Raw genomic sequence first — 20,792 nt, 5'->3', positions numbered from 1 at the left:
TTTCCTTATAGATTTCGCATTACGTATCGTTTAATACTGCGTGAAAAGGAATTACATTTCCATATAGGAGTATACAATCCAAGCAAAGAACTAACAATGACATTTAATCTATTGCTGCACACTTATCTTAAAGTTCCTGATGTTAGACGCTGTCAAATAACTGGTTTGCATGGATGCACATTTATGGACAAGGTACATCATTATCCAAATATAACCCATATATAATATTATATATAATTTTATATATTACTTTAGACACGAAATGATGCCATGTATCAAGAAGGACGCGAAGTTGTAACAGTCAACGAATGGACAGATCGTATTTATCAACATACTCCTCAGGAGCATATTATAACGAATGTTGTTTCGGGTCGTAAAATGCGTATACACAAGTATAATTTTCCTGACACGGTTATTTGGAATCCCTGGATTGATAAGGCACGAGAAATTGGTGACTTTGGCGATGATGAATTTCCTAATATGTTGTGTGTCGAAGCTGGTCATGTGTCATCGCCAGTTATATTATTACCCGGAACTGCGTTCGAGGCCAGCCAAATTCTACAGGTAAATTTATATTTCATTTTGTTAATTTAAATAATGTAATGTACATCTAGTATATGCCGACTGTCGGTTTTTTCCACCCAATGATGTTGTTTAGGATTAGTTGTTTTCTATCTTTATCCAAACGACCTATTTATAAAATTTTAGAAAAAAATTGGTAAAGACGGATTCTTCCGCTTATTGGGGTCGTATATGTTTTTAGTTTTTCAGATCAACGCTTTTTTGCACCGTTTTAGCCACACAGTTTGTCAATTTGTACAATGTCATTTCCGAAATTCATGACTAAGTTTCATTAAAATTGTTCGTTAGTTTTCGAGATATAACGTATTTAAAGAGTAGCCATGGTCGGAACTTTGGAGGCCAACTAAGAACATTTGATCGCAAAGTTACCCGAAATGTTCATAAGTTTTTCAAATATAGCAACAATAGGGACCTCCGAAATTCAACAAATGTATAGCCTATTTTCCTGAACATTTTATGAAAATTTTTTAAAATTAACGGTCTGTTTCTCTAAACGATTCGAATTCAAAATCCTTTGGAATTACACCTGTTGTTGTAAAAAACAAAAAAAAAATGTTGTTGAAAACAAAAATGAATTAAATATTTTTCAAAAACAGAAGTTTGATAGTAGTCCGAACGAATTTGAATTCGAATCGTCTTATAACCCGTTTCCACGACACCCTTCGTCATTGTATGAACAGAACAGACAATAATCTTCCTTTCAAATGCATGTTTTATATGCTTCTACACACTTTTCATTAATATTTTCCATTAATTCTGAAAATTTTGGTATTTTCAATTATTTTTTATTAGTTTCTATTTTAAAAATTGAGGAGAGAGAGACATGTCAAAATAATGTTTGTGTATACTAGGGCTGCTCAAAGGGCGCACTTCTGCTGTCGATGTGTGTCAATTTGCTCACTCATACAATTGTAAAAGAGACACGGTGAGCCTTAACAAATTTAAATGGAAGGTGCTTACACCTCGGAAGTTTTTTTTTTTTTGATTCTGAAACTACAATGCTCATAGATGAGAAATATCAAGAAACAAAAAAAAATCGCCGGAGGGATTTTCAAATAAATCGCGATTTAAGTTCACATTTTTAGGGGTTCTTTAGGTTTTCACGATTCAGCTTGGAAACGGCGAGCTCTATGTTGTAGAAAAATGTAGAAAATGTTGTAGCAGAGAAAATTCTCCACAAGATTGGCCTTTATGATATTTTCGTAGGTTTTACCGTTTTTGATATATGGAAGTTCAAATTGGGACAATGCACAGACTGTATCGTCCCCTTATAAAACAATATTATGCACAGTACCCCTTAACTAACTTTTAATGGAAACCGCTTACACATGTGATGTTTTTGCGGATTCTGAAACAGCAATGTTTATAGATAAGAAAAATAAAAAAATTGAAAAAATCGCCAGAGGGATTTTTAAATAAATCGCTATCAAAATTCACAATTTTAGGAATTTTTTAGGTTTTTACGATTTTGCTTGGAAACCGCAAGTCGTATCGAAATGAGTCTGAAGAAAATGTTGTAGCTGTGAAAATTCTCTATAAGACTGACCTTTATGTTTTTCGTAGGTTTTACCATTTTTCAGATATAGAGGTTCAGTTCAAATTTTTAGGTTTTTATCTTAAGTCTTCAAGATTTTGCTTGGAAACCGCAAGTCATATCAGTGAAGCTGTGAAAATTCTCTACAAGATTGGAAGATTTATTTTTGTCTAGGTTGTACCATTTTCAAGATATATAAGTTTAATTTGGGAAATTGACATTGTTTTATAAGGAGGCGATACAGTCAGTGCATTGTCTCAATTTGAAATTCTATATCTCAAAAACGGTAAAACCTACGAAAATATCATAAAGGCCAATCTTATGGAGAATTTTCTCGGCTACAACATTTTCTCTAACCCATTTACATAGAACTCGCGGTTTCCAAGCTAACTCGTAAAAACCTAAAGAACCCCTAAAAATGTGAACTTAAATCGCGATTTTTTTTAAAATCCCTCCGGCGATTTTTTTGTTTCTTGATATTTCTCATCTATGAGCATTGTAGTTTCAGAATCAGCAAAAACTTCCGAGGTGTAAGCACCTTCAATTTAAATTTGTTAAGGCACACCGCACAGAGGGGAAACATATGCCTACAGTTGCTCAAAACTCAAAATATGAATAGGGTTTTCTATGAAAAAATTTTGATAAACGGCAACCAGACTCTTTTCTACATTTGCTATAACCATCCTCGACTTTGTAAGATTAACCAATCCAATGCAGCAGTCGATTGAACTCAGCCTTACTGAAAACAAAAAGTAAATTTTCGAAAACTTAGAAATTAGGTGAACATTAAAATGACATTATTTTCGCGAAAATTTATATTTTTTCAAGATTTATGGTTTTAAACAGTCTCCGAACAAGATTAGCATTTTAAATTTTCAGATTGATTTTACATCTTTGCTCTTTAATAATGGTGATACATATCCTCTTTATGAACATTTTTTATGATAATTTTTAAGATTACTACAATTTCAATAGTGAAAAAGTCTATTTCCCCGTCGTTTCCCGACCATAGTTTCTTCTAATGTTTTATACGCTTGAGTCTCAAATATGAGATTCAATCATAAAAAATTGCGCATATTTGCGCCATTCCGAAAGAATCTAATTTTTTCTCAACTAAAATATGAAATATTTTTATATGGAATTGCAAGGTTTACACACACTAAATTTTGCTCCACCTTATAACCGGGGCTTTTATTTATCAGACTAAACCAACACCTATCAAATATGTTTGCATTATTCAGAAGCATTCACGGGTTTTTTCATGTGAATTGAGAAAAATTTAATTTAAGTAAACTTCAAAAAATTAAATTTGGAATAAATGTGAATATATATCACCAATATTTTTGAAAATTTAACATAGCTGAAGCCAAGGTTTACCCTTTTAGAACACGCGACTTGTGATTATATTTTATAAAAATTAAATATTTTTGGATAAAATGAAACGTTTTTGGATGTGGCAAAAAATATTGGCCTTAAAAAATAATTTGCGTGGAAGCTGTGACTTCATTTATGTTAAAAAATGGGTAAAAATGGGTTGAAGCCAACATGTCTTTTTTTGTTTTCTCTCGATTTGTGAGTAAACCACACTTCTCTCGATTTTCCTGTCAAAGTAAAAGTTGAAGCAAACTAAATAAGGATCATCTCACTAACGTGTTACTTTTCAAAATTTGAACTGCTTAAATGATGCTGACATTTTGAAGCCAGATTTACAGTGTTTTTTGAAATTTTCTTCTAATTTCATTCCGCAAACAGGTTTTTCAAAAAATCATATATAGGATTGTAGTACATGCGATTCTGAGTTATTTGATACGTATATTGTGAATGTAGTCTGCACATCTTCATAGAAATCTGCATTCAAATGGGAAATTTTGTGCGAACATTTTTCTAAAAATCATATTTTTCGGGTCTAATATTTGCAATTGTCTCTAGAATACCTCGTACTCCATTGCACATTTTAGTTTTTTACGTTCCGGATCCAATAAATCATAAAACGCGAGTTACGAGAAATTCCAAAATAGAAAAATCACCTAAAATTGTTTTTGAAAATATCGCGTATTTTATCGCGTTTTCTGCGGATCGTTTCCACTGCAATGAAAAAACTAGTGCAGCGTCTTTATTTTAGCGGAAACAGAGATTTGAAAATTTCACTAATATGGAAGCTACATTCATTTTATCCCAAAAAATAGTGTGTGATGCTACATGCACGGTTCTTGATTGATCGCCTTGAAATAGATATAAATCGATGTAGATTTTCATGGTGGACACTGAAATCGGATGCGGACAAAAATTGTATGCACTTTGCGCAAATTAGCGATATTTTATAGGTTTTTTAGTGCTAAGATGCAACCGATGCTACATCTTAGCCTCCAAATTAAATTTCGAAAAATATTTACAAATTAAAAGATGTGGTCTTGCTGTACATGAAAATCACATGCGGACAAAATGATTTTGATAATTACGCGATTTACACGTATTTTAAAATGCATATAAATTAAAAAGGGGTTATTTGACCTCTATTTCCATTTCAGAAGCTTCGAGATATATCCTCATCAACCCAATTACCTTCCCTAATGGGAAAGCTTTAATACGAATGTCAATAAAGCAAAATCCGTCTATTTTATTGGGAGATTTAAGCAAAATGAAGGAAGTATTCCTATAGATTTTTACAATATTTTCTACTACATAATGCATGTGAAAATATATTTTTCAAACAAAAAATTATTTTTTTGACCAAAATATGTGCTTATTTTGGCTGTAACATCGAAACTATAACACCAATATGTATGATTGTAGTCTCATTTGATTCGCCGTAAAGTTTTGATCCACAAAAAATTTTTATGTAATTTCATGGTATAAGTAAAGAGGTAGATTTAAATGAAAACAATCTATAGAACCCTTGTTTTTCCTGAATTCCTAAAACGACAAAATTAGTAAACTCAAATGCAACAAGTGGGTTTGTTTACAATACCATTTTTGATCATTTTATAAAAAACGCGAAAAATGAATTAAGTGTTAAGGTTTCTCTGCATAATCTAGTTGTGGATATTATAAAATGTGTGTTTCAATGCAAAGCTGACGAATTTCTTCCATACAAATGTCCAAAACAAGTTTTAAAAACCATTGAATTCTATTGTTTTTAAAATAGTTTGGCATATTTTTCAAACAGCACACACACACATATACAGATTGTGTATTTTGTTTTGACGTTTTAGGAACGGTCGAAAGAAAAAATTTAAATTCTCAGAAAGCTTTAGCTAACCTTTCTTATTAAACCATGTGTAATTTTATGAGCACCAAATGGGGCCTTCATTTTGAAAAAATTTGACTTATATTCAATAATTTATCAATTTTATGTACATTCCGCGAATTCTGTGTAACATTTTGCAGGTATTATGCAATCTACTCGTTGAAGTCACTTCGAGACAGCTTTTTTGTAACAATTGTGCTTATTAAAATAATTAGCGTTTTTATAATATTTTCTTTCTTAGAAAGCGAAATAAAAGCGCCATAACTTTTGTCCGCAACAACCAAAAATTGGCTCGCGACCAGATTCGTACTGGGAATTTTTTTCTTAACCTACATAACAAAACTCGTTGATGTAGCGCGAAAAAAATGTATCCTTTTTTTTTGAAATGGAATATGAAATAATTGACAATATTCGTGATATACATCTGTTCCGATTTTTTTGAAAATTGGCTCAATGTTTTTTAAGGCTAGTTCAGGTTACATATTTCAAATGTCAGTGATTTTGGTGCATTTTTATCTCATATCAGATGCGAATATATATGGAAGCTGCATCCAAATCTGGACCGATTTTCATTATTTTCTATAGGATTAATCCTTGTACAGAAGATATGCTTTGTGCAAAATTTTATATCAATCAGACTATAAATGAGCTTTCTAGGGCTTTTGATCAACTTTTAACACAAATTTCCCCTCTGTGCACCGTGGAGAGCTTTTGTTTTTGAAATGAACATTTTCACATTTTTTCCATTACACAAGACAACCCAACAAACCAACATTACTCGAACAAAACATCATATTTGAATTATAAATTCTTGTGTAGCCACTGGAGAATAAACGAAACTTGATTCTCTTGAAAATAATGAATGTGTATGCTAATTATAAGCTTATCCGTGTAATTGTAGAAAGTATTTATACGAATTGTTTTTCGTAAATTTTATAAAATCAGACTGAATGGTATGTTGGGAAACTATCAAAATGTTTGTGTTTCAAAGCCAACACAATAACAAAATATGTTTGTAGTTGTATGAGCAGCCCTATTTTAAAGTGACATGTTTTCAAAAAAATACAATTCCACTTGAGAAACCAAAAGTGGTTTCATTCCGAAAAAAAAAATCGTTTTTCGGTTTCTGAAGAAGCTAAATACTTTCGATTTGACATGCCTGTATCAAAGATGTCAATATTATAAGATAGGAAAAGTCAATTGTGAAAAATTAACTGTAGAGGGAGTTAACCTCTGTTGCTACGATATCATAGCAACATTCTGTTAAACGAAAACTGTTACTCATTGGAATATTGACAAGAAAAACATTAAAACTCAAGTTTTACGGCATTCACTTTTGATTTTTTCATTAAATAAACAATAAAAAAGTAAAGAAATAAATTTCAGCCACAAAACACGACGTTAATGTTTTCTACCGCGAGAAATGGGAATCAAAAACGATTGGCATTGCTGTTATCAATTCCAGTAAGTTGTGTAGCCATCTGTAACCAAAATGTGAAACTATTAGCATATGTTTTTGGAAAATGCATTTCTTCTAGTCTTTATACGTCTTTGCCTGTATTTCTACTCGAACAACGTAGAAAAAACGTCTTTCGCTCACAAAATTTTGTATGGGGAAATAAGTAATTTATTCGTAGTTGTGGGTCGAACAACGAATGAGAACGAACGACGCACCGTGAAAACGCACTTTTGATTTTTTCATTAAATAAACAATAAAAAAGTAAAGAAATAAATTTCAGCCACAAAACACGACGTTAATGTTTTCTACCGCGAGAAATGGGAATCAAAAACGATTGGCATTGCTGTTATCAATTCCAGTAAGTTGTGTAGCCATCTGTAACCAAAATGTGAAACTATTAGCATATGTTTTTGGAAAATGCATTTCTTCTAGTCTCTATACGTCTTTGCCTGTATTTCTACTCGAACAACGTAGAAAAAACGTCTTTCGCTCACAAAATTTTGTATGGGGAAATAAGTAATTTATTCGTAGTTGTGGGTCGAACAACGAATGAGAACGAACGACGCACCGTGAAAACGGCACATTAGTGAAACAGACCAGCAGTTTTGGAAGTTTAATGTATTGAAAAGAGCGAATTTTTTTCTAGACCAAATTGCATCACATTTTCCTAATTATATTAAAACGTCTGTCCAATTTCGTGTTTGGTTCATCAAATACATGAAATCGGCCAAAAATATATATTGGAGCTATGTATAAAACTGATCCAATATAGTTTGGCAAACTTATTTCTAGTCAGAATTCGGTGAGATTTCCCTTTTTTCCTCAAAATTTGACAGAATTTGTGTATCTGGTGCATCAAATACATTAAATCGAGAAAATATATATTGGAGAGATCCAAATCTGAATCGACTTCAATATAATTTGGCAAACTTATTTCTAGACAAATTCCAACACACACGGACGCACGTAGCGTGTTTGGTGCATAAAATAATTGAAATCGGCGGAAAGCTTTTTCAAAATCTGAGCCGATTCTCGCCAAAATCAATATCGTACTTTCTATGCCCCTCAGTAATGTTAGCGACATTTCCTGAGTATTTCAGCCTTGTAAAACTTCTCTATAAAGTGGTGTCGTAAGACACGCCGTTCGGACTCGGCGATAAACAGTAGGTCCCATATCATTGAGCTAATATGTATCGGGGTGCACTCACTGATATGAGAGAAGTCTCCCCTGTCCCGTCTGGGATGTTTGTGGAACAATTATTACTTTCTATGCCCAACAAATTGGATGTAAATTAGTATTTAGTGATAAAACACTTCTCCACAAAATATGTAAGTCCACCACGTTTTGGAATATCCCTCATATAGCGTTACCGACCCATTCTTAAGTATTCTTAAGTTTTAATCGATAATTGAACGTAATTTGGGATTAAGTGGACAAAATCCTTCTCCACAAAATATCTAAGTCCACATTTTGGAATAGCCCTCATAATAGCAGTACCGCTCGATTTCAGACACATATTTTAACTTTTTATCGACGTTTTTGGTCCAAATTGTATGTAATTCGGCATTTAGCGTTCTCAGTGGTCAAAACACTTCTCCACAAATATATTGGCATATGTATGTAGGTTCACGTTTGAGTCCTCTAAGGACTCCACATCCCCTAGGAAAGTAGCATAAACGACAGGAACCTCTTTAATAAAAGATTTATTAATTAAGTGATGTGCAGCCACTAACTTGTGACTGCGTCACTCGGAGTCCTTCCGGTCCATTGTGATCATCCAGTAGAAAAATGCTGCAGGAAAAGAGGAGATGGAAAAAGAGAGGATAGGGGGAAAAATAAAAAGAGGAAGTTGTTAGCAAAGTGAAGAACGAATAAATTACAAGAAAGTTTAAGAGTGGAGTAATAGCTTTAGAGTAGGAGAAAAGATTTATTTTTAATGGTAGGCAGAATAGTTGAATTAATTTACGTGTTCAGGTTGCGCTGTCCCAGCCACTTCAGATTTTTGATGATGTTGTAGATCACAGCAGGCTCCACAGTTGAGTAGAAAGTTAGACACGGTGGAAAGTGAGCACCTACTAACCTATGCCGTCTACGAGCCATCGCTGGACAACGACACAGGATGTGCTCGATCCATATGGATCTTGCCACAATGCACCTAGGTTCATTATGCAACAATTCACTGGCTCTTTCGTCAGAGAACGTTTCAATATTTTGAAAGAAATGACAAATGGGTGGTTTGATAGAGTCAGCGATAGCTAGGTCTGTCTAGCTAATTCGTCTGCTCTTTCATTACCCAGATAGTCGCGGTGTCCTGGTACCCAGTATTGCCGGAAGCCGTTAGTTAGCATTCCCAAGGCTGATCTACACTTAAGGACGACATCGGATTTGTGTTGCAGGATTTGATGGCTTTGAGAGCCGCTTGTCTATCCACAAAGATAGTCACCGGTTCAAAGATTTCTGCATCCAAACATTTTATCAATTCCGCTGCCTTCCAAATCGCGAAGATTTCAGCCTGGAAGACACTACAGTTGCTGTCTAGCCTGTAGGTGTACTCAAGAGATAGCCTTTCACAGTAGACGCCAGCCCCGGTACCTTCCTCAATCTGTATAGAAAGCCAGGCCGTCCAGAGGGGGGTAATCTCTACTAGGTATAACGACGTCTATATCGTCAAATCTCAGGACTGGTGATATATAGTCGCTCAGTTTTCCGCGTTGGTTCACATTTATGCCCGATTCATTCAGGATACAACCATGCCCATAGGTACAACCGCGCCAGAGATCCTGTTCATGCAGCCGTAGGGCACTGCGAGTTGCCTGACACTTAATGCTGAGACTCAGTGGTTTTAAGTTCAGCATTGCGTTCAGAGCAGCCTGTGGTGTGCTCCTTGTGGCTCCAGTTATGAGGATCGAGGCTGCTTTTTGTACCTTGTCAAGCCTACGGGATGTCGATTTTTGACGCAGTGAGTGCCACCAAACAAGAGAACCATAGGAAAAAATGGGTCTAACCGCGGTGTTATACAACCAGTGTATAATCGATGGGTTTAGGCCCCAACTTTTCCCAATGGAATTCTTACATGGATAAAGTGCAATCAATCCTTTCTTCGCCCTTTCCTCAGCATTCCTGTTCCATCGCAATTGACAGTCCAGGATAGTGCCGAGGTACTTTGCCTCGGGCGAGAGCTGAAGCTGCACTCCATCCAGTGTTGGTGGTACAAATACGCAGAGCTTACGCTTTCTCGTGAACATTACCAGTTCTGTCTTGGTTGGGTTTACTCCAAGGCCATTGGTCTTAGCCCAGCGCGACAGCGTCGATAATGCTCCTTGCATAAGCTCCGAAATGGTTGACGGAAACTTACTGGAAATCAGTAGTTCAACGTCGTCCGCATAGGCGACAACTTTCATACCTTGATTGTCCAGATTCGTCAATATATTGTTTATAACAAGTAGCCACAGTAGCGGTGAGAGCACCCCTCCTTTGGGGGGCCTCTAGTTACTGTTTTCCTAATTTTTGTCTCCACAATGCTGGAGTTTATAATTCTGCTTTCTAGCATATTATTTATCCAGCAAGTTAGAGGTTCAGGTGTGTTAACTTTCTTAAGTGAGAGTTTTATGGACTCAAGTTCTACATTGTTAAAGGCTCCTTCTATGTCCAGAAAGGCAGCCAAGGTAAAGTTTGAGTTTTCCATATACCTCTCAATGAAGCCAACCACCTCATGCAAGGCAGACTCCACAGATTTGCCTTTAATATAGGCGTGTTATGAGTTGCTTATAGAGGCGGTGTCCACATGGCTCCTTATCTCCAGATCGATCAGTCTTTCGAGAGTCTTAAGGAGAAAGGATGATAAACTGATGGGTCTGTAGTCCTTTGGTGTAGAGTGACTAGGTTTTCCCGCTTTGGGAATGTAAGTAACTTTTGCCTCTTTCCACAGACCAGGTACATATGAGAGAGTCAAACACGCCCTATAGATCTCCTCCAGGATTTGATATAAGAGTGGCGCTGCAAATTGAAGCATCGCCGGCATTATACCATCCGGTCCAGGTGAGTTATATGGCTTGAAAGTGTTGACAGCCCATTTAATCTTATTTCTGTTAACCACCTTATCAATGAGATCCGAATCCATAGGCTCTTGAATTTGGAGGTCGTCACATTCATTATTGACGGTGTCCGCATCCTTACAGCCTGGGAAGTGGGTCTCTGCCAGGAGGTTAAGAGTCTCGGTAGCAGAGTCTGCATCGTTGACACCTTCTACTCGCTTGTTCTCACTCTTGTATTTATTGAAACTCACTTTGTAGGAGTCCCAATCAATGTCGAGTTTATCTTATGCGCCCTGTTATACAGTCACCTGGTAGTTTTTCTAAGCTCGCCAAGTTCCTTGTTCCACCACACTGGCTGAGATCTCTTCCCAGGATAGGTTAGTGGACAGGATTCCTTATGGCAACGGAGAAGACAGTCTGTAAGATTTTTAACGGTCCCATTAAGATCCTCAGCTGTTTCTACATTAATATTAAGAGCCAGTTGAGAACTCATTAGTTCCGTGTACTTATCCCAGTTTGTTCTTCGCGGGTTCCTATAAGGCATTTGGCGACCCCCGCCCAAAAAGACATCAAAGGATATCTTCATATGATCCGAGAAGGAACATTCTTTAGATACCCTCCAATTACATAGGACGGAGTCATCTAGATTAGAGAGGGTTAGGTCGATGACCTCCTCCCTATCCCTCATTTTAAAGGTTGGATCATTACCCCTGTTACATATTCGTAAATTATATGATAAAATAAAGTCGAATATAGACTCACCCCTTTTGTTGATGTCCTTGCTGCCCCATTGGAAATGGTGAGCGTTTGCGTCGCATCCCAGGATCACGTTACAGGTACCCATCATATCACCGAGCAACCGTGGGACATCCAGGTTTGGTGGGGTCTGGGGCCTCAAAAGACATGTATATGGATGACAGGAGTGTGGCCATCCCCTTACCATGCTCCAGGCTAACCGTGCACATGTCACCGTTGCTGTAATTAGATAAAAAGATTAGATTTAAGCTCTTTTTACCTACTATACAAGTCCTGACCTTGTCCCCCTCGGACGCGGCGAAGATGTCGAAATTGGCATTGCTTAGTCCAGAAACCTTATTTTTTAGATATAAGGCTCCTGGACTAAGACAATGTCCACTTCAGAGGTCGTGAGGGACAAGAGTAGTTCAGCGGCGGCGGCTTTGCAATGATGCAGATTGATCTGCAAAATGCGCAGCCTTTGCCGCTTCCCTACCCTTACTGAGTTTCGTGGGGTGGACTCAGTCGAAACCGAACCCATCCTGAACCGAAATTCAGTTTTCCCTCACGTTCTCTAAGATATAACTCCCCAGGGGGGTCGACCGCCACTCTTGCAACCAATTGGGTCAGCTCTGTCGATGATTGCCAAATAAGGTCTTCATCATCTGCCACTGTAACTGGTCTACTGTATGGCTTCTTGCGTCCTTGACCGCGCGCCTTTGGGTTAACTTTTCCAGAGGAGGTGGATGCCTTCTCTGTACTCAGTTGCTTCCCCTTGGTTGTACGCTCAACAGCCGCCGCATAGGAGGTTGATGGTTCAACCAGCTGAGAAGTCATCGTCTTTGGTGAAGGCTGTGGACCCTCGGAGGAATGAACGCGCTTCACAAATTTATGCTGCGGGGCATTGTTTGTTCCTCCAGAAGACGATGTTTGCTTAGCTGGCCTAACCATCTTCCTATTGAGACCAGCATTTCCAGCCGCTTTACCCTTGCCTTGCCTTTATTAATTAACAATAACTAAAAAAGTGGAAATATACTCAACAGATGCATAATTTCCATTGTACGGATAAAAGTGATGAACTGGTTTCCAAATTTTCCTTGGTAATTATGTAGTTAATTCAGATATGTAATTGATGAAGATATTCCCGGTGGCAGAATTTCAAACAAAGTTGGACAATTTTGTAAAAGTCTATGATATAAAACTATAATTTTGTAAAAAAAATTCTTAGGTTGTATTTTATATGACGATTTTTTCTTCTGTAACAAACATTTTTAAGAAAATTATTTCTTAAAGCATTAAAACATTTATCTAATGAATTGCTTATATACTAGTTACCAAGCTTTGCCTTCGTCTGCCACAAAAACAACATCCTAATATGCCTGAAGATCGGCCTAACCACCCGTGAAACGTTGGATGCGTGGGACTTCGGTAGACCCCTAATTTTTCAGTGTATCTCTTGGGTCTAAACAGCTCAACTCGAAAGAGAATTAATATATAAGCATTTTAATTTTAACGATTCTTGTCGATAACCAAAAAATGCGTTAGGGAATCCCACTACAGATTTGTTTATTATCGACGTTTTCAACGCTGGAGTGTTATCGGATTGCAGTTGAAACGTTTTATTCTGTGAAGTACAGTATACAAAGCTCGTATTAATATACACATCAATAATGAAAAAAATATTCTGATATATGAAGCTAAATGTTGCCAGTTTGGGGCAAAACCCGTATTCGTACAGCAAGAATCACTTATATATTTCGAAAGAATAAGGAATAAGGAATTTATTCTCGAAATGCTGTACAAAAACACCGAATATCAGTTGTTCTATAAGGAAAGAAGTTCTGATAGCTTTACAACGATATTTAAAACGGTCTATAGTTATGATAAGACATGGATGGACATAAAAACAAATGTTTCGCTCCATATTTGATTTAAATTAGTTATATTTTCTATTTTACCACATATTTTACTTGTACAACTACATTTTTAATCTACTAAAGTATAACATTAATACATTAAAATCTACAGATTATCATCGAAGGTAATGTCAGCAGAAAAACTAAACGGAATCGCTAGCGTTTAAAGAATCGGAACCCATTGAGGTGAACCGATTCTTAAAAAACATAGCATGCGAAGCTCCAAAAAAATACATAAATCATCCGGAATTTCAATCAATCAAAATTTATACAGTGGAGGAACTACATTAAAAAACGACGAATATGGACATTTCGGCTGAGCCCACAAGAAACTAATTCGAGTTACACAATAAATTGTCAGCAATACTATTTAAATTAAAATTCAATACAAAATTAATTATTTGATCGACTTCTTATAAAGCAATAGCAAAATATATATGTGTAGTAGGTATGATTTTTTTAAACATTTATGTTCAAATTGTTCATGGCGACCTACGGTTTTAAATATTTTTTTATAAATATAATTCCATAGCATAAATATACATTATAATTATTAATCATAACGTAAATGAGTTACATTTATTTGTTGCTAACATTACTTTGCACAACTATAGACTTCGTTTTTGGCAAGTATTCATGTTTAACTAATAGATTTTGTTTAACATACATACCAATAGCAATATATTTGTATAAATTTGATAGCATTTAGATTTCTGGTATGCTTATACATTGATTTTAAAATATAATCCAATGACAATGTTAACTTTGTTCCTTTACATGCAAGAATCTTCAAGTTTTACCACTTTTTACTCCAAGTAAGCGTACCCTTACTTCAACCTGAATACAATTCATATGAGAGAAGTTTGCAACTTTAACTACTTTTACTTTCACATTTTAAAGTGAAGGAACGGACCAACAGTTTCCAATATCTCTTAATTGTCGTTTACTAAGCATTTCGATGTTTTGTTTGCATTTACTAAATGCACCTTGAAACATTTAACCGATCCTGTTAAGATACATTTCATTAGTAAATGAGGTTTTCATAAGTAGTATGGTTTGAGTTTTTTTTAGATTAAAATTAATTAATGAATTCACCAATTTTTGTATAAAAAATCACATCAACACACGAAGTCGTTGTGAAAAAACAATAAGTACCCGGATTACACTGTGCTCATCAGTTGCAAATACTTCTTAAATCATATTTGTTTTATGTTCTACACAAAAATAAATCAAACCAACCACAAGTAAAATTAAAAATATAAGAAGTATGTTAACGATTTTTAATATATTTTTTTAAGATCACGTTAAATAGTTGAAAACGCAAGTTGCTTATATCAATATTTAGAAAACATTAATGTGAAATTATAACAACAAATATTATTAACATAATATAACAATTAGTAGTTTATGATTGAAACTCACAAACAATTTATGTAAAATATACCAGAAAACTAAAATGCCCTTTTTTGAGTTTTTTATATAATATTTGATTCACGATCGACTTCTTGGTTGTAATTTGCAATTTTAGCAATAAGTTTTTTTTTAATATAAAAAACAGTGAATAAAATTAATTTTTTATGCTTTTTGATTTCACTATTAATAATACGGTTGTGGTTATTTACATATACATACCTAAATGTATATGAACCTTCAATGTAATTTATAATTATAATCACAAATTACATGTACTCCTTTATGAAAAATCTGGTGCAAAGTGTAATCGAATAACAATAATTATTATTGTTGAAGACAAATTAAAAACATAAACATCTAATTTGTTGTTTTGTATGATATTTTTACTTACAAACATTAATTTACTTAAGAAATATGCATCTATTTTGCTATAATCAAATCCAAATATTCAACGGACAACAATGTTTGTGATAGTTTTCTTTAAAAACTACATTTAATGCGCTGCATAAATTCATTTATTTCTTTAATTTACGTTACAAATCAATTTATAATCAAAGGCTAATAATAGTAGTAAACACATATGTATACGATTTTAATAAACATTAAAAAACTATTTTAAATATTATATACTTATAAAATCGAAAATAATTAAATTGTTTTATACAATGCAATTGAAAAAAAAACATAACCTTAAATATACATTGCGAAGATTTTTTCATAAAATGTGTACTGTTTTGATCTTCACATTTAAACACGCATACACCATCAAACATATATGCATTTTTATGATGTAATCATAAGCATAAATATACCGTATATACTAATACACATAAACATAATATGGTACATTACATAGAGAGTAGATATAATATTCTTAAAGAAATACTGTAAATTTGTCTACTTGCATAACTTTAAAAATAAATAAAAAATAACTTATTGTAAGTTATACAACACTTGTGGTTTCATTCATCTAATCAAATGTTGGCAAGAAAAGGTAAAATCAAAAAACAAAATGCAATTACAACAGGTCATTCGCACATATTTTGTAGAGTTTTTTTTTTCAGTTACTTTTCTCTTTCTTTTACATACCCTCAGCTTTTAGGCTAATTAATACACTTTGGCACTATGCGCCCACGACTTGGCTGGCGTAAAAGCAATAAATAATAAAAATAATAATACACTTTGATACGATGAAAATGTGCCTCATAGAAATAATGGTTTTAGACCCCAAGCATGTTTGGACGAAATCCGTTTCAGACAATTTGGAGTCGACTTAGCTATGTCCGTATATCTGTCTGGCTGGTGCGCACTATAACTCTCCACTCTTCCTTTCGCTAAAATAGCGCGAACGATAACTCTTCCTCGAATCATCATGAAATGTTTAGCAGCAGGCTGTGCTCGCTACCTTCTTACAACGGTACACTTTTTTCGGGGAACAGTCCATACTTTCTGAGATAATGGCTCAAAAGCTCTCAGTCCGTACTCGCTGATATAATTACCCTAAATCTGTAAAAACACCACAACCAACAATTATGGCTCCTAAAAGAAGTCATCAATTTGGCCAATCTTTGAACATCGTAAACGTTTCATCGTTCAAACACTTAGTCATAAAAAATGGATTGAAACCTATTTGCGGATAAATGTTAAACTTTATTCCGGATAGTTCTAGCAATACTTATTACAACAGTAATGTTTTAGAAAAATAAGCCATACTGGGTTTGCTTCTTTTTATTATGTCACAGGCTGAGGATATACATACATATCTCTGCAAAGTGGACTGATACCCTTTTACTTTATAATTCTATTGTTTTTTGGCCTGGGGACTGCGGTTTGGCGGTCAGAAAGCGACATTTGTCCTAAGGATTCCCATGTATTTTATGGGTCTATTCCGTATTGCGACAAGAGTCGAGTCGCGTTGTCCGTCATCTCTGCGACAAAATTTAAAATTTTTATTAAGTAAATCCATCGGGTGCCACCGTGGTGCAATGGTATGCACGCCCGCCTTGCACGCAGAAGGTCGGGGGTTCGATTCCCCGGCCATGCAACATCAAACATTTTTCAACGGTGGCAAAATACCCCTCAGTAATGTTGGCGACATTTCCTGAGTATTTCAGCCTTGAAAAACTTCTCCATAAGTGGTGTCTTAAGACACGCCGTTCGGACTCGGCGATAAACAGTAGGTCCCATATCATTGAGCTAAATATGAATCGGGGTGCACTCATTGATATGAGAGAAGTCTCCCTTGTCCCGTATGGGATGTTGTGGAACAATGTTTTTGTTTTGTTTTAAATCGATCGAAAATAATCGCCGATAACGAGTTATCGTTACTGAGGGAAATATTTTTTTTTTTAGTTTGACCAACAAAACGACTGAAAAACAATAATTTCAGAAGTAAAAACCAGGGTGTCGGAGCCGGAGTCGAGAAATTTTGCTGGAGTCCGAGTCTTGAGTCGAAAAAAATAACTCGACTCCGACTCCGGGCAAAATTGTTTCCTACATTTATTAACACACGTATTATTTTATTCTTATATGAAAAACTAGCCGACCCGGTCCACGTTGCTGGCCCTTGAAACAGTTTTATGTTACCTTTTCTTAAGTCAATTATACTTTTCTCGCATCGGTAATTAGTCGAGAACTGCAAGTGACTATAAATAAAAAATCTTCAGAAATGTTGGTGTCGATATGCAAGTTTAACATACCGCCAAGGAAGTGTAGATTGTCTTCAAGGAATTGTTTGTCTGAAAACTAAATGCGGATTGCTTCTTGAATCCTTCAAGAATCGATCTAATGCTTTTGGGAATTTTTATATGCCATCGTACATTCGTTCCAGATGATAACTTCTATTTAATATTGTATGTGTGCCCTTCATTCAAATGAAGGTCCAGCGGTATGTTAAGGGCCCACTGTATCGTCCTTCCACCTTCTTATAATTTATGTTATATAGCTGAGCTATAGCTCTCGATATGTTGCCTTCTAATCTAAACACTTGCTTTCCGATAAGACCAAAGCTTCGTTATGCATATTTCCACTGGTATTTCCATTAATTTGTAACATATTTAAGAAAGTGGGAGTGTCGGGGCTTATGGCTTAAATATGTACCCAGGGTCGGGGAACGTGTCCGTAGTTCGTAAGTTTCACATATATAGCGCATTTAAAAATAGGGCACAGGAAAATCGCTTCATGTATATATAACAATTGTCTCGCAAATTAAGGGGTCGATCATCGATAACAATTATCGTTGAGTGGCGTTGTCAGTTGTCAAAATTGATTCACGTATGGCAACACTCAACTGAAGTTGCGAATCTCAGTTGACGAACCGACTACTTTTCAGCAACCACCAATTTTCAGTTGCAGTGAACATTTTCGAAGAAACAAGAAGTAAAATAGAAGAAAAAAATAAACATTTTGTTAACAATTATTGATTATTTACATCATTAATTAATTTTGTGTATCAATATGGTGAAAATAACGACAAAGCAACTGTTCGAAATATTAATTGATAAACTGAGTGAAAATCCAAACTTAGCCCGAGGAGTTCGGGTTTTTGGTGAAACCAAAGCCACAGCGGATGAAGCGTGGAGGTCCATTTCGGACAGTTTAAGCAGCCATGGACCTCCAACACGAACACCTGAAGAGTGGCAGAGAGTCTGGATTCACTTTAAAGCAGAATGCGGCACCTCCTTACTCGCGAGCAAACAAAGAGAGCTTCTCTCTCCACTCACTAATTGAAAAACCATGAACTGACAACAGTGTTTGCTCAAAGTGTTGTTGTTGTGTGCCGCATTCTGCTTTAAAGCAAAGTTGAAAAAGAAAATGGCTCAAAAATAAAGAAACTTCACACAAGGCGGTCCATCACAAGAAGTGAATTTATCGCCTTTGGAGCAGACAGCAGCAAATCTTTTGCAAATGACGAACATCCTCCTTTGGGTTATAATGTGCATATGTGTTCCATCTATACAGCCAACTACACCAGGGAATTTCGTTTTTGAATACAAATGGTTTTTATTTTGTCTTTTTTCCTCCTCCGTCAACTTCGAAACGATCCAACAATTTTGGCACAATTTGTCCTCTATTAAGTGGACAACTTCCTTCAATAAGCTCGACAATATAGATTGAGCCATGGAATTGTTGAAATCATTGCCATGGGACTTTTGGAAACTTCCGTCCGCAAAGAATCGCAACGCTGCGCACACTTTTAAAAGTGGGGTATTGCTGTTGATATGCAATTTACTTTGAAGTCATCCTTTAACGTTTCCACAATGTAAACTACGGCATCCTTTGGCAATCGAAAATACGCCTAAAACCTGAAATAATTTATAATTTATACAACATCAACTTACAGTGCAAATGGCAATTCCAATGGATTCGACTTGTCCCTCAAATTTCTTCTAATAGATGCAATGTCCTGTACATTTTCTTCATCATCAAAAAATAATTCCACCAAACTTATCATTTTTTGGGACAGCAAATAAAACTTGACAATCCGAAGATTCAATGGCCAGGTTATATTCCACTCTTGGGTTGTTTTCCAAATTTGCTCCAAAATTCAGCCAAAATATTAAAATATTGTCCAGAATACACAAAAGAGTTATCCAAAGCGCAAATTATTTTTAAAATGATTTGGTTTTTTTTTGGCGAATAGAGATCACAAGTTTGAAAAAACACTGGTCGATAACATGTTTATCGACCACCCTACCCTATTTTCACCACGGGTCCTCCCAGTAGATTATCTGAAATGTTCAGGAAAATCGGTTAAGCATTTTTTAGTTTATAAGCTATTTAAAAAAGGGGGCGTGGTCGGGTCTTTAGGCCCCAAATTAGACATTACATTTGTTCCAGATGATAACTTCTATTTAATATCGCATGTGTTCAATTCAATCAAAAGAATGTCCAGTGGAAACTTAAGGGTCGACTGTGTCGTCCTTGTACCTTCTTATAATGTATACCTGATAAAGCTATAGTTATCGATATGTTGGCTTCTAATTTAAAGATTTACTTTCCAATAAGATCAAAGCTTCGTTATGCATTCTTCGTTGTACATTCTCTGAAATTTTCAAGAAAATCGGTTCAGCCGTTTTTGAGTCTATACGGAACATACAAACATTGTCTTTTATATATAAGATAATTTGAACAAAAAAATTTGTTGGCCTGTTTATTCATATTATAAGAAAACTATGAAAACGTGTAGGCAAAAGCTATATTATACTCAGTTAGATAATGTGACTGAGGATATTTAATATCATTTGAGCTCCACCATAATGAACTTCTATGTCTATTATGCTATTTCAATTAGGGTAATCATGAATTCCAACTCACCGTGAGTTTTGTCTTTCTGTCGTTTCAATTTAAGGGGGAAGGTGAGATTCATCCTAGGTAACGCAATCGCATATTTGGGCCATAAATCTTTCGGAGAATTTTTCTCTCATACACACCAAGTTCTGCCTCATCTGCTTTCGCAAGTAGCCATGCTTCAAGTCCATCCATAAGTTCGGGTAGTTTCGGTGTCTGGTGGACGGTCACGATGTAAGCAAAGCTGTTATTCAAAAGTGACAGCGCGTACACAGCTCTAGCTTGCTGCAATACCGCAAACTCGACAACCATAGGGAAAACTCCCATCTTGTGAAATCTCTTTATAGCGTTATTTAAGAGAGATTGGGTTAAATTTATTGCTGTGGGTTGTATATCTTATGTTGTCAGTCTCATTGACGTAACTATCATCGAAAAATCGCATTAATCGTGAACCAACCCTAGTTTTGGAACATCTTGACGATTTTCCAAATTTTGTTGACGATTTGACTTTGATTTTTTTTGACGTTTTCCGATCAAAAACTGTCGGCAACGCTGCTCCAGGGTCGGAGTCGAACTAAAAAT

At 35.4% G+C, this 20,792-nt stretch overlaps 1 protein-coding gene across 23 annotated transcripts in view; it reads left to right on the top strand.

Annotated features, from left to right (window-relative positions):
• The window catches only part of LOC141394209 (uncharacterized), a 108,112-nt gene extending 92,240 nt beyond the window's left edge, over window positions 1-15,872 (top strand). For all 23 annotated transcript variants that reach the window (XM_073968214.1, XM_073968211.1, XM_073968198.1 and 20 more), the window contains 3 exons: window positions 12-192; window positions 256-564; window positions 13,621-15,872. In XM_073968214.1, coding sequence (XP_073824315.1) covers window positions 12-192; window positions 256-564; window positions 13,621-13,668 — 538 coding nt within the window. In that variant the 3' untranslated portion in view covers window positions 13,669-15,872. The remainder of the gene's footprint in view (window positions 1-11; window positions 193-255; window positions 565-13,620) is intronic.
• Window positions 15,873-20,792: the final 4,920 nt, after the last annotated feature.

The sequence above is a fragment of the Musca autumnalis genome, unplaced genomic scaffold (genome assembly GCF_047663935.1).
Source record: "Musca autumnalis isolate F117 unplaced genomic scaffold, ASM4766393v1 scaffold_2, whole genome shotgun sequence".
NCBI classification, from domain to species: Eukaryota; Metazoa; Arthropoda; class Insecta; order Diptera; family Muscidae; genus Musca; species Musca autumnalis.
The sequence above is the reverse complement of the archived record's forward strand: the minus strand, read 5'-3'. Positions and strand labels throughout refer to the sequence as shown.